The 13,464-nt window shown below is 49.9% G+C and overlaps 1 protein-coding gene across 1 annotated transcript in view; it reads left to right on the forward strand.

Annotated features, from left to right (window-relative positions):
• The window catches only part of Avil (advillin), a 20,409-nt gene extending 7,653 nt beyond the window's left edge, over positions 1-12,756 (forward strand). The window contains exons 7-20 of the mRNA XM_021174704.2: positions 301-503; positions 928-1,006; positions 1,127-1,225; positions 1,890-2,043; positions 2,138-2,238; positions 2,683-2,820; positions 2,981-3,139; positions 3,779-3,958; positions 5,654-5,799; positions 6,247-6,391; positions 8,223-8,411; positions 8,865-8,933; positions 10,219-10,344; positions 12,260-12,756. Coding sequence (XP_021030363.1) covers positions 301-503; positions 928-1,006; positions 1,127-1,225; positions 1,890-2,043; positions 2,138-2,238; positions 2,683-2,820; positions 2,981-3,139; positions 3,779-3,958; positions 5,654-5,799; positions 6,247-6,391; positions 8,223-8,411; positions 8,865-8,933; positions 10,219-10,344; positions 12,260-12,373 — 1,902 coding nt within the window. The 3' untranslated portion in view covers positions 12,374-12,756. The remainder of the gene's footprint in view (positions 1-300; positions 504-927; positions 1,007-1,126; positions 1,226-1,889; positions 2,044-2,137; positions 2,239-2,682; positions 2,821-2,980; positions 3,140-3,778; positions 3,959-5,653; positions 5,800-6,246; positions 6,392-8,222; positions 8,412-8,864; positions 8,934-10,218; positions 10,345-12,259) is intronic.
• The last annotated feature ends 708 nt before the right edge of the window (positions 12,757-13,464 follow it).

Consider the following 13,464-nt stretch of genomic DNA (forward strand, 5'->3'; position numbering starts at 1 on the left):
TCACTTTGTAGACCAGGCTGGCCTCGAACTCAGAAATCCGCCTGCCTCTGCCTCCCGAGTGCTGGGATTAAAGGCATGCGCCACCACGCCCGGCCCTTTGCCTTCTATGCTTGCTGACCCCCAGGAGTTCAGGGGGGACTTCTGCCTAAGCGTAGACTCTGTCTTGCAGGCAGGCCAAGGGCTTGTCTTGCTCCTCAGCATCAGAGTAATGTGCCTGCCATCCTGGTGGCTCGCATGGAAGCTGTGGGGAGGGAAAGGGCACTGGCTGAGCTGAGAGCCCTCCTTTGGCTTCTCTGACAGGCTATGCTTCTGGCAAAGGACATTCGGGACAGGGAGCGAGGGGGCCGTGCTGAAATCGGGGTGATTGAGGGAGACAAGGAGGCGGCCAGCCCAGGGCTGATGACAGTCCTCCAGGGTACCCTTGGCCGACGCTCCATGATCAAGCCTGCAGTTCCTGATGAGATCATGGACCAGCAACAGAAATCAAATATCATGTTATATCAGTGAGTGTTTTAGCTTGGCTGTGGGCTGGAGGCTGGGTGTGGGGAGGTGTCCTCTAGAACAGCAGGCACTCAGCTTGGGTAGAGACGTCGGCCTTTGCTCTTGGTTCGACCTTTCTAAAGTTATCTCCTACAAGGAGCTCAGAGGCAGCCCATCTCAGAGAGGCAGCTATCCTCCCTTCTTGTTTAAAAGTCTCCTGGCCTGCGGGTGGAACCTTTCTGGTGTATCCATGCCTAGAGGTGTGGATGGGATAGTTGTGGAGCGAGATCCACAGTCTCCTTCAGAGAACAGAGTATATCTCCCTCTCTGTATTCAAGCTGTGTCTATCTCCAAAAGTCCACTCTGTCTAGCCACACTGAAACATCACTTTAGCTATGGGATGCTTCATAAAGAGAAGGCGCAGGCTAAACCTCTCTCCTTCACCAGTGTCTCCGACACAGCTGGGCAGCTGTCAGTCACAGAGGTGGCAACAAGGCCCCTGGTCCAGGACCTACTGAACCACGATGTAAGTGGACTGAAGGGGGCTTTCTTTGAGGAAGCCGGAAGTAACTTTGAAGGCAGACCCCTGGGCAAAGTCTCCTCCGCCTTGAGTTTGAATAACCATACTTCTCCCTGACTGATTCAGGACTGCTACATCCTGGACCAAAGTGGCACCAAGATCTACGTGTGGAAAGGCAAAGGAGCCACCAAGGTTGAGAAACAGGCGGCCATGTCCAAAGCCCTGGTAGGAGCTGGAGATGTGTGACGCTGACTGAATATTCTGCCATTATCGATATAGACATGTGCTCAAACATGCCAGGCACTTGAGCACGGTGACATATATGAGCTTCAAAGTAAACAGACTGCCTGGGATACGAGTGTAGGTTTTACCTTTTCCAACTGAGTGTCCTGGGCAAGGCCACTGAGCACCTCTGAGCTTCAGTTTCCCAATATCTAACAGGGATGAACCCTGTCTCCCAGAACCACTGTAAGATAAAACCAGTTCGTGAGTTACTCAGAACCGTACTGGCACACAGAACCCGCTCTCAGAAGGTCCTGTTGCCATTAAAGGGGGTGTCACATGTCCAGATGAGGGCCCGGTCCTCAAGAGGCATTTACTAAATTCTGTAGCTCCAGCACGTGATGTGCTTACAGGGAACAAATGTGCAAATAACTGATACAGTTAGTAGAGGCGCATAGTAGGTCCTGCAAGATCAATCCATAATGGCCATAGTTGTGGCAGTTTAATGAAGAGACACCAAAAAAGTGAGTCAGAAGTTGGCAATGATTCCCAGGGTGAGAGAGGAGAGAATCCCACCGCCTGATGTCAGATAGTGAATTACCGGATGAGCAAACACTTAGTAAGTCCCTGTCTGATGTGCTTGGGGGGGGGGATGTGGGGACTGCAGGATTTCATCAAGATGAAGGGATACCCCAGCAGCACCAACGTGGAGACCGTCAACGATGGCGCAGAGTCGGCCATGTTCAAACAGTTGTTCCAGAAATGGTCGGTGAAGGACCAGACCACGGGCTTGGGGAAAACATTCAGCACTGGTAAAATCGGTGAGATTTCGCCACGCGTGTCTTCTTCTGCTGGGACCCTAGAAAGAGGCTCGAGTGTCTGCTCACTTGGCTTCTCCCACCTCTTTCTCTGCAGCTAAGATCTTCCAGGACAAGTTCGATGTGACTCTGCTACACACCAAGCCAGAAGTGGCTGCACAGGAGAGGATGGTGGACGACGGCAAAGGCCAGGTTGAGGTGAGCCCGGTGAGGGCGCACTCAGCCTCTGGGGTGTTTCTGCTGCAGAGGAGGGCAGCCAGTTCTGTATGCTTCTGTCCCCACTCCACATTTCCATACTGTCCAAGAGGCATGGAGCTGGCTGTTCACCCACAATGCTTCAGGACAGGGAGAGACACTTTCCCCAGTCATCTATCACCTGGAAGATATGTTCAAGTCATCTGCGAAGACCATGGCCACTTCACTCCAAGCTTCTGGCTTGGTGTGACCTGGGACAGTTCTCAGGATTCAAGTCTTGCAAATGTGATGGGTCTTCAGGGCACAGAGGCGGGGAAGGGCACTTGAGATGGCTGTTAGCGCTTTGTCCCCACTTGGGGTCTGTTCAACACTGCCCAGTTCCCTTCCAGTGGAATTCCCTGAACAGGATGCCCCTCTCTGAGGAATTGTGTCTCCTCTTGTGTCCAGGTCTGGAGAATTGAGAACCTGGAGCTGGTCCCTGTGGAATACCAGTGGCATGGCTTCTTCTACGGGGGAGACTGCTATCTGGTTCTCTACACGTATGAATTGAACGGGAAACCCCATTACATCTTGTACATCTGGCAGGTAGGTCAGGCGCAAGCTCTCAGCGCGGTATTGAATCCAGGGACCTCCCTGGGAAACCCCATTACATCTTGTACATGTGGCAGGTAGGACAGGCAAAAGCTCTGTGTGGTGTTGGATCCAGGGGCCTCCCTAGGCTCACTCCTTTCTCACTCCACCGCAGGGCCGCCACGCATCCCAGGATGAGCTGGCAGCCTCAGCCTATCAGGCGGTGGAGGTGGATCAGCAGTTTGATGGAGCCCCTGTGCAGGTCCGGGTTAGCATGGGGAAGGAGCCACGCCACTTCATGGCCATCTTCAAAGGAAAGCTGGTTATCTACGAGGTGAGGACCTACAGATAACTTCATCTTGTGCAAGGATGCTCGGAACTGAGGAATTAATAAAGAGCTACCAGACAGGCTGGTGGCAGGATGAGGTGGCCTGTGTGGCGGGATGAACAAGGCTTAGCTGAGACGTTAGGGCAACGGAGGCGCTTGGTCTGCAACATCCAGGGAAATCTCAAGCCACTATCTAGTTAGCGCACTGTCTTTCCCATTCTGTGCCACATGATCTGCACAGCAGTAGCTATTACCCAGCCTGCACCCATCCAACACTGCCCTGCCTCTCCTCAGTCACTGCCCTGGTGTGCCCCTCTCCTAGTCTAAGGCCTGCTTCTTCCACAGAGCCCTGATGGAAGCCTGGGCAGGCAATTCAGACACTCAGGTATGGGGGGTCTCTCAAGTCTGATGTCAGGTCCTTCTCTTGCCCCGTGTAAGCCAATTTCCCAACCTCACTCTCCTCCTGTGCACAGTGGAATAATACCTGCTCCTCAGAATTACTCGAGGTCAGTTAGTGGAGGGAAATCGTGGTCCTCTCCCGTTAGCCTAGGGGGATCCTGAGGGACAAAGATGGTATACAGTCCATCTGGCGTTCATAGCAGCCAGCTCATACAGCACTCTGAAGGTCTGGACTCTGCTTTTCAGGGAGGGACTTCCAGGAAGGGAAACGAGGAGCCTGACCCTCCAGTAAGGCTCTTCCAGATCCACGGGAACGACAAATCCAACACCAAAGCAGTGGAGGTCTCAGCCTCTGCTTCCTCGCTCAACTCCAACGACGTCTTTCTGCTGCGGACTCAGGCAGAGCACTACCTGTGGTACGGCAAGGTGAGAGTGCTGCTGGGTCCTACTAGTTAGTCCGTTGGGAGTCACGACTGCCCTGGCTCCACCCTCAGCCCTGTCAGTAATGCAGAAGTACACCCAAGTTCAATCCCCAGCAACACAAAAGGCTGAAAATGGGAACTCCTATCTGTAACCCCAGAGCACACACATGCTTGTGTGTATGCGTGCACGCGTGCACACACACACACACACACACACACGTAGGTACACTCACATATGCACTATGTACACACATCCACATACATACACAAACATATCCACACATACACACACACGTTTGTACACTTACATACAAACACATACACACATATGTACACACATCTACGTACACATACACAAAATCCTGGAGCTGGAGAGATGGCTCAACAGAGATGCCACCTGCAGAAGACCTGGGTTCAGGTTCCCCATGGTGGCTCACAACCATTTGTAAATCCCATTCCAGGGGATCTGACACCCTCTTTGACCTCCATAGGCACTGCACACACTTTGAGCACATACCTACACACACATACATGTGGATAAAACACTCATGCAAGTAAAACAAATCTTTAAAGAGCACCAGTGAACAAAAACTTCCTTACACAAAGATTTGTATACACATGTGCATAGTAGCACGTTTATTCACAATCCCCTCAAATTAGATGCGATCTGGAAAAATAGATGAAATTCAAAAATAGTAATATTCCTTCAATGGAATTACTATTACTAATATTACTCAGCAATAAAAATGGAAGGGCCACTCATGCACACAACACAGAGTCTCCAAGTGACAAGAGTCTCCTGTCAACAAAGAATTCTGTCTCCCAGGCTGGATGTGACATGCTTCCACTTGAGAAATGCCAGGACTGTTCTAATGGAGCCCAGCTTAGCCTATGTCAAGAGTTCAGGACTCAGGGCTTGACATCAAAGGGATAGGAATTGAAGAGGACTAAAGGAATTTCCCTGTGGGAACAGAGATCTGTTTAAGCCTTGTGGAACCCAACAGTCAGGTTTACTGTAATTAAAAAACTAAGACTAGGGGCTGGAGAAATGGCTCAGTGGTTGAGAGCACTAACTGCTCTTCCTAAGGTCCTGAGTTCAAATCCCAGCAACCACATGGTGGCTCACAACCACCTGTAATGGGATCTGATGCCCTCTTGTGGAGTGTCTGAAGACAGCTACAGTGTACTTACATATAACAATAAATAAATCTAAAAAAAAAAAAAAAAAAAAAAGACTAAAGCTGGGCAGTAGTGACACACACCTTTAATCCCAGCACTCAGGAGGCAGACGCAGGCGGGTTTCAGAGTTTGAGAGCATCCTGAGTTCCAGGACAGCTGGTGCTTCACAAAGGAATCCCGTCTTCAAAAGACAAACAAAAACAAAACAAAACAAAAACAATGAAAGTTACATGCTAGGGATACAGGGCTTGCTTGTTACAGAGGCAGAGCCTTTACTGTGCATGTGCATCGGAGGAAATTGTGTGCTAGAATTCCAGGTGAGGCTAAATCAGAGGCGGCTTCTGCGTAGGAGCGCTGTGGGTTTCAGAGCAGGCCTGTCCTTTGCCTGCATGTCCTGTCCTCCCCTCTATCCCCATCCTGGGGCACGGCAGCACAGAGCCAACCCCCAGTTTCAGAAGCCTGGCATCCCTACCAATGTGCCCTGTGCCTCTAACACCTGTGTTCTCCTCACCCCATTCAGGGGTCTAGTGGGGACGAGCGGGCAATGGCTAAGGAGCTGGTCGACCTTCTCTGTGATGGCAATGCGGACACTGTGGCTGAGGGCCAGGAGCCACCTGAGTTCTGGGACCTTCTGGGAGGAAAAACAGCCTACGCTAACGACAAAAGGTAAGTGAGCAGTCAGCTCTGTCTTCTTGGCTGGCCTGGCCAGTGGCCCCTACAAATCCTAAGATTCCCTCACAGCTTTAAACATTCCGGGCTGGGGACACAGCTTAGTCAACAAAGTCCTTGTGCAAACACAAAGACCTTAGCTCCATCCCTCGCAGACTGAAAGCAGCTACAGCAACGCAGGCCTGTAATCCCTGTGCAGGGGAGTGGGGGTGACAACAGGATCCTTCAGACTTGCTGGTGGCCTAGTCTAACCAAACTGACACAATCCAGGCCCTGGGAGATGCTGTCTCAAACACTACAGAGCTATGGGAGAAGACACCCAAAGCTATTTCTGTTCTCATACGGACACACACGCATACGTGTGCACACACACTCTCGAGAGCACACACACACACACAACATGATTCCTATGCATCACTCTCCTTCTGCATGACTCTACTGCAGGCTGCAGCAAGAAACCCTGGACGTCCAGGTCCGGCTCTTTGAGTGTTCCAATAAGACTGGCCGCTTCCTTGTCACGGAGGTCACGGACTTCACCCAGGAAGACCTGAGCCCAGATGATGTGATGCTTCTGGACACCTGGGACCAGGTGAGTCACACTGGCAAGTTCAGGACGCTGGCAAAGGTCTCCACAGTTTGGGCTGTTTCTGTATGACGCCTGCACCCTGGATGAAAGCAGGCTAGGGCTGGGCCAGCTAAGTCAAACATCTTCGGTTGGCTGCTGGCGAGCCTGCTTTATGTCACAGGCAGAGTAGACCGATGTCTAACCTCACCAGCCTTAAGCCGGGGTACTGATACATGGCTGCAGTCTGAGCAGCCAGCACACAGAGGCGGGAGGACCCAAATAAAGTTGGAGGCCAGCCCCACCCCTAGCCCTATCCCACCCGTCTTAAAAAGTTAAAAGGGGAGGGGGCAGCAAAAGGGCCCAGTGAGAGCTTGCCATCAACGTTGACAACCCAAGTTCAATTCCCAAGACCCACCCGATGTAAGGCAAGAAGGCATCCTGCAAATTGTCCTGTGACCTCCACGCCTATACTCTGGCACATGTGTTCCCACATCTGCCAAATAGATAGATACAATAGAAAAGTTCCAGCCGGGCGATGGTGGCACACGCCTTTAATCCCAGCACTTGGGAGGCAGAGGAAGGCGGATTTCTGAGTTCGAGGCCAGCCTGGTCTACAGAGTGAGTTCCAGGACAGCCAGGGCTACACAGAGAAACCCTGTCTCAAAAAAACAAACAAACAAACAAAACAAAAAAAGAAAGAAAGAAAGAAAGAAAGAAAGAAAGAAAGAAAGAAAGAAAGAAAAGAAAAAAGAAAAAGAAAAGTTCCAGCCAAACAAAACAAAAAATCCCTCTCACCACCCTGGGGATTTTCTCACCTTACTTTAGAAAACAAAGCATAGCATAAGGTCCTGCCTTCTTTTGAGGATGACAGCAGATTCTAGAGACTAGGGATGGGCCTTTAAGGCAGCAGGTGCACGAGATGTCTTCCTGTGTATGCCATTTCCCTCCATGCTGACGAGCCTTCGGGGTTTACAGACTGGTGGGACGGGCCAGGCAAAGAAACCTGCGTGCTTTATGGTGAGGTATGTGAAGTGTTCAATGCAGTTTGGAGCTCTCATAAGACTCCTAGAGGAGAAGGCCAAGTGGGAAGAGATGAGCCGGGCTCTGGGGGAGGAAATGGTACTGGAGAACAAGACACAGGATCCTACCAGAGAATAAAATAAGCCTGGCCGAGTAGCTCGTGCCTGCAGTTCCAGCACTAGTGAGGCTGAGGCAGGAGAATTTCTGTGAGTTCAAGGAAAGAGTAGGCTGGAAGTCAGCCTTGCCTAGAGAGTGAGATCCTGTCTCAAAACCAAACAAATAAGCCCACAAAGACATAAAACAAGACCTAAGGTCCACCCTAGAGAGAGATAGATACAGCTGAGAGTAGCTGTGGGCTCTGAGGGCCTGACCCATCACACCAGAAAGCAGGATGGGCCAAGAGCAGTGGGTATTGGCTGTGTTATCACAGAGAGAGGTGTGGTGATGGGGTAACTGCCTTGATCCAGCTCATGAGTCCAGTGACTCCCTGGATCCAGGGCTACAGACCTGACTCTCAGTTCTGTCCTACATGATGGAGGGCTCAGGCTTACCAAGAACGGACGTTCCCATGAGATAGCCACTTAGACAGGAACGGCTACATTTGGCTTCTCTGAGGTTTGAAGCACACCGAGACAGCATAAGAGGTGCTTTGTAGGCTGTTCATTCAGGAAGCTGTGGTTCGGATGCGAAAACTTAGAAGATCGAGCTGCTTCTGGAACCTTCCTCTTTGGAGCATGAATGAGGATGTGACTGGCAGGGGGCGAGGGGGATGAGCAGTGTACACAGCAGTATTTGGTCCTGCGGACGCACTAACAATATGAAATCGGTGCAACAGGTGTTCTTGTGGATAGGAGCGGAGGCCAATGCCACGGAGAAGAAGGGGGCCCTCTCGACGGCCCAGGAGTACCTGGTCACACACCCTAGTGGCCGAGACCCCGACACACCGATCCTGATCATCAAACAGGGCTTTGAGCCCCCCTCCTTCACAGGCTGGTTCCTGGCATGGGACCCTCACATTTGGAGCGTAAGAAAAATAGAAATTGAGGATGCTGTTCTGACTGCCCTGAGCCTCAGAACTCATGGGGGGGGGGGGGACATGCTGTTCCAGAGCCAAGTAAAACCCGAGCCACTCCCCACACCCTTGCCTGCTTCCCTTCTCCTTGGCTTTGTCTCCCTGGCAGGGAGTCTAGTCAGTTCCCAGCTGTGTCAGCAGGAGGCAGCAAGGAATTATGATACCTGTCTACACGTGGTCACAATCCTGACAGTCCGTGGAAAGTCACGGCGGGCCAGTGGCAAGAAATCAGGCGTCTGACGCCCGCTCACCAGCTTGTTCTTGCCACCAAAGAATGTTGGTCACTTGTAACTGGACCTGAGTATACCCAAGCGCTTCATGGCTCTACCTACACACACCAGGCCTATGATGCTTGTTCCCTGTTGTCAATAAATATCTCCTCCTGTGTTTTCTGTCTCTTCCTAGGAAGGAAAATCATATGAGCAACTAAAGAATGAGCTGGGAGATGAGACTGCCATTGTGCGAATCACCGCTGTGAGTCGGGTTCACTCTTAGAGGAGAGAGAGGGTGCAGCAGATGCCCTCGTGGTGTCTTTTAAGAATAAAAAGAAAAGAAAGAAAGAAATTAAGAAAGAGAGAGGGGGGAGGGGGAGGGAGAGGGAGGAAAGGCGGAGGGGGGTGAAGAAGAGGGAAAAGCAGGTCTCAGAGCCAAGTTCCTAATTTACTGCATTCCAAAACACGGTAGGTATGTGGGGGAGGGGGGTTGGAGAGCTGGCTCTGCAGCTAAGAGAAGCCCCTGTGTTGGGTGGCTCACAGGAGACTCTAACTATAGCTCCAGAAGTGTGTATTCCTCTGGACTGTAAGTGCACCCACACTCCTGTGCACACATATCCCCCCATATACATAATATACTAACTAAATTAAAGAGTTTAAGGTCATCCATGTTACATATTGAGTGGAGGGCCAGTCTGGGCTATATGAGACCCTGCCTCAAAAAAGGAAAAGAAAGGGAAAAAAAAGGAAAGAAAGGAAAAAAGAAAAAGAAAAAAAAAAAAGAAAAAGGAAGCAAAAGAAAAGAAAGAGCAATAAGAACAAAACCTAACTTTATTACTCAACCTTTTAGGATTATTGTTGGTATTCCTCAGGCACAAGCTTCTAACCCAGATGATATTTTATTAGTTTCTTATGGTGAAATCCACGCTGTTTTAGGCCACGGACCCCTATTTTAACAGCTACAAGTGGAGCTTGCGGCCAGCAGCGCTTGGAATGACAGAATGGGATTCATGACACAGGGAGGTCCAACATTTACACGTTGTCCTCTGTGCTCTGCTAACCCAGGTCCCAAAGCTAATGGGATGCCGATAGTGTCTTTAAAGTATACTTAAGCGTAGCTTCAGTCTGAAAGCATTTAACGACTGAAAACGTAGGACCTAGATAAAAACCCCAAAGGAAGGGATATATATGATCATAGTACTTGAAAACGACTTCCGGCAAGAGGTAGACAGCTCAGCGGCACCTGCCCAGCATGCGCGAGGCTTTGGCTTCAGTTCCCAGCACTACATAAACAAGCATCTATATGTAATGCATGGTTAGACCTAAGTGCAGTGCGCACGCCGATCTGGCTCTAAAGTCTCACACTGGACCTGCTGAATCAGCGTCCCCAGGTTTGTCAGGCATCCAGGTTTAGGGACCGCCATTCTGAAAGATGTTCACAAAGGATGGAGAGCACAAGCCAAAGTGTAAATCTTATACACGCAGGGAACCGAGGCCACACGAAACATCGCTCTACTTATCTGTGTCTGTGCTCCTCTCTTACGCAGGACATGAAGAACGCGACACTCTACCTGAATCCTAGTGACGGTGAGCCAAAGTACTACCCGGTGGAAGTTCTGCTGAAAGGTCAGAACCAGGAGCTGCCTGAGGATGTGGACCCCGCCAAAAAGGAGGTGAGTGGTTGTGGGTGTGTGGGAGGGGGGAGGGGGGCGCGCATGCGCGGAGCTCGCATAGCCTAAGCTCGGAGTTTGGGAAAAGGCTTGGAGCAGATCCAACATGCTGCGGGAATTGCGGGAACTGAACGTAGGTGGCGGAGCTCCCACAGGTTTATAGCACCAAGCTGGGGTGGGGGTGGGGGTAGGGGGGCTCGAACAGATCGAGCGCAGAGGTCCTGAGTTCAATTCCTATCAACCACATGGTGACTCACAACTATCTATAGTGAGTTCTGATGCATGTCCTCTTCTGGCACGCAGGTGTACATGCAGATAGAGCACTCATACACATAAAATAAATCTTTAAAAAAATAAGTTAAAAAATTAAATAAAAGGGGCTGGAGAAATGGCTCAGCAGTTAGGAGCACTGACTGCTCTTCCAAAGGTCCTGAGTTCAAATCCCAGCAACCACAATGGTGGCTCACAACCATCTGTAATGAGATTCAATGCCCTCTTCTGGAGTGTCTGAAGACAGCTACAGTGTTTTTGCATATAATAAATAAATCTTTTTTATTTTTTTTATTTATTTTTTTTTTCGAGACAGGGTTTCTCTGTATAGCCCTGGCTGTCTTGGATCTCACTTTGTAGACCAAGCTGGCCTCGAACTCAGAAATCTGCCTGCCTCTGTCTCCCAAATACTGGGTCTAAAGGTGTGTGCCACCACCGCCCTAAATCTTTTTTAAAAATTAAATAAAAAATACCACGTGGGCTGGCAAGATGGGTCAGTGGACAAAGGTGCTTGCAAACTCAGCGCCTCAGAGAGGGGAGAATTGATGCCACCAGTTATCTTCTCATCTCCAAAGAATGCTCCCTCACAGACGCACTAAATAAATGTAACAGAAGACTTTAAAATACCTCAGATGGCTTCCTGCCGTACTTACAAAAGACTCCAAAGGCCTCCACAGTCTGGCCCTGCCCCTGGGGCCCTCACATACTCTCTTCTTCATCACCCTTCAGCCAGTGCCCACTTTTCTCTCTTTTTGCTTGCTGGTGTGGGAGGGAGCCAGCTGCTTGCCACTTAGAGGTCACCTCTGACCAGCTTTCTTTGACTACGAGTGTCCTAACTCTATTCCCTCCCCACAACACACACTCGCCTTGGGCTCCTTCATTTCCTGGATTAGGTTTTAGTTAAATGAATTAACATCTTCATGCTGCGTGCACAGATGAATGAGTGGATTTTCCCCTTGAGTTGCTTAAAGGATTCTGACTTTTTCCCTAATGTAATCTCTTCTCTAGCCAAGTCTTAAGCATCTAGAGTGCAATGTTCTTAGAAGCAGAGGTCACAGTTGGGCTTCGTGGCTCATGACTGTAATCCCGGGACTATGGGGATGGAGGCAGGAGAGTCACCATAGGTTCCAAGCCAACCTGGGCTATGCAGTGAGTTCTGTGACAGCCAGGGCTGTGGTAAGATGCTGTCTCAGAATAATAAAAATAAATAAAACCCCCTAGCACCAAAAATAAGTATTCAACAAGAATGGTAGTGAAGGCATGGAGCAAGATACTCTACTTGATCATCCATCCATCCATCCAAAATCAAATGTTTATAATTCATACATAATGTATAATCCATTCACTGCCTATCAGGCAAGGAACCAAGTGGGAAACCCAGTCATTCTTCCTCCACTGGCTCAAATGGGCCTCCATGGTCAGGGAACAGTGTAGGGCTGTTTCAGCCTTCCTGACACCTCCCTCCCAGGGTCTACCTATCACTTGACTATGGTTCTCGGGCTCAATCCCCTCGCAAGCTTGTGTGCCCAGGCAAGCACACAGCCATGCAGCCTCCCTCCTGCCTTCCTGCCCTCCTCTCCCCAGCTAACTTGTAGGCATTTAGTGAAATGCGCTGTCTTCTTTCTCACCACAAATTCTGTTTTCTCAGAACTACCTCTCGGAACAAGACTTTGTATCTGTGTTTGGCATCACGAGAGGGAAGTTTGATGCTCTGCCTGGCTGGAAACAGATCCAGCTGAAGAAAGAAAGGGGCCTTTTCTAGAGCAAGGCGTGTGTCTGCTGCCCGGCCACAGGAGAGAGCAAACTTGCAGTGCCAACATCAGCAAAGAGTTCACCTACCAACTGAGCCCGACATGCGGCTGCTTTAGATAAGACCCATCTCAGGATGGCGGATTGTCTTTTGAAGTCATCCTTGCATTTCTTGGTTGCTATCCATTAGATGCTGACTGCTTGCCTTTTGGCTTTTGTGTTTTTTTTAGCTGAAGCTGTAGCAGAGAGCGTGAAGGCAGAAAGAGCTAGAAACTAAGCTTAAAGTATTTAATTCATCAGGACCCACATCTGCTTCCAACTACACCCTGCAATCCCCAAAGCACTAGAGTTACCACACACTCCCTGCAGGCCGGGATCAAAATGCCCAGGTCTACCGTGTGCCACAGCATGTTCAACTTTTCAAATAAAGAGGCCATGTGACTATGTTCTTATAGTGGCTGTAGTTATTATGGGAAGAACATTTCCGTGCTGAGAAAATAAAGAGGCAGTCTTGAAGTTGGGCCTGGTTCACAAGCCTCTAACCCGTTACCAGCTCAGCTAGGGTAGGAACACAGTTGTGAGTTCAAAGCCTGCTTGGGCTACAGAGAGTATTCAAGGCAGAGCTGAGTAACTTAGGAAGACCCTGACTCAATTTTTTTAAAGTGCAGTATGGGGTGGAAGAGATGGCTCAGGGGTTAAGACCACCTGGTGGTCTTGCAGAAGACAAGGGTTTCGTTCCCAGCCCCCACACGGTGGCCCACAATCATCTGAAACTCCAGTTCCAGGGGAGCCAATGTCTTCTCTGTAACAGGCATGTGAATGGTGCACATAAACACATGCAGGCAAAATATTCATATGCATAAAAAGAAAAAAAAAGTATGTAGGTAGCAATGGTGGTGCATGCCTTTAAAACCAGCACTTGGGAAGGCAGAGGCAGACAGATCTCTGTGAGCTCAAGGCCAGCCTGGTCTATACAGTGAGTTCCAGGACAGCCAGGGCTACACAGAGAAACCCTACCTCTAAAAACCATATGAATGAATGGAGGGAAGGAAGGACAGACAGATGGATGGATGAACGAAAGAAAGAAAAGGAGAAGAGGGGAGG

This window comes from Mus caroli, chromosome 10 (genome assembly GCF_900094665.2).
Source record: "Mus caroli chromosome 10, CAROLI_EIJ_v1.1, whole genome shotgun sequence".
Taxonomy (NCBI): Eukaryota; Metazoa; Chordata; class Mammalia; order Rodentia; family Muridae; genus Mus; species Mus caroli.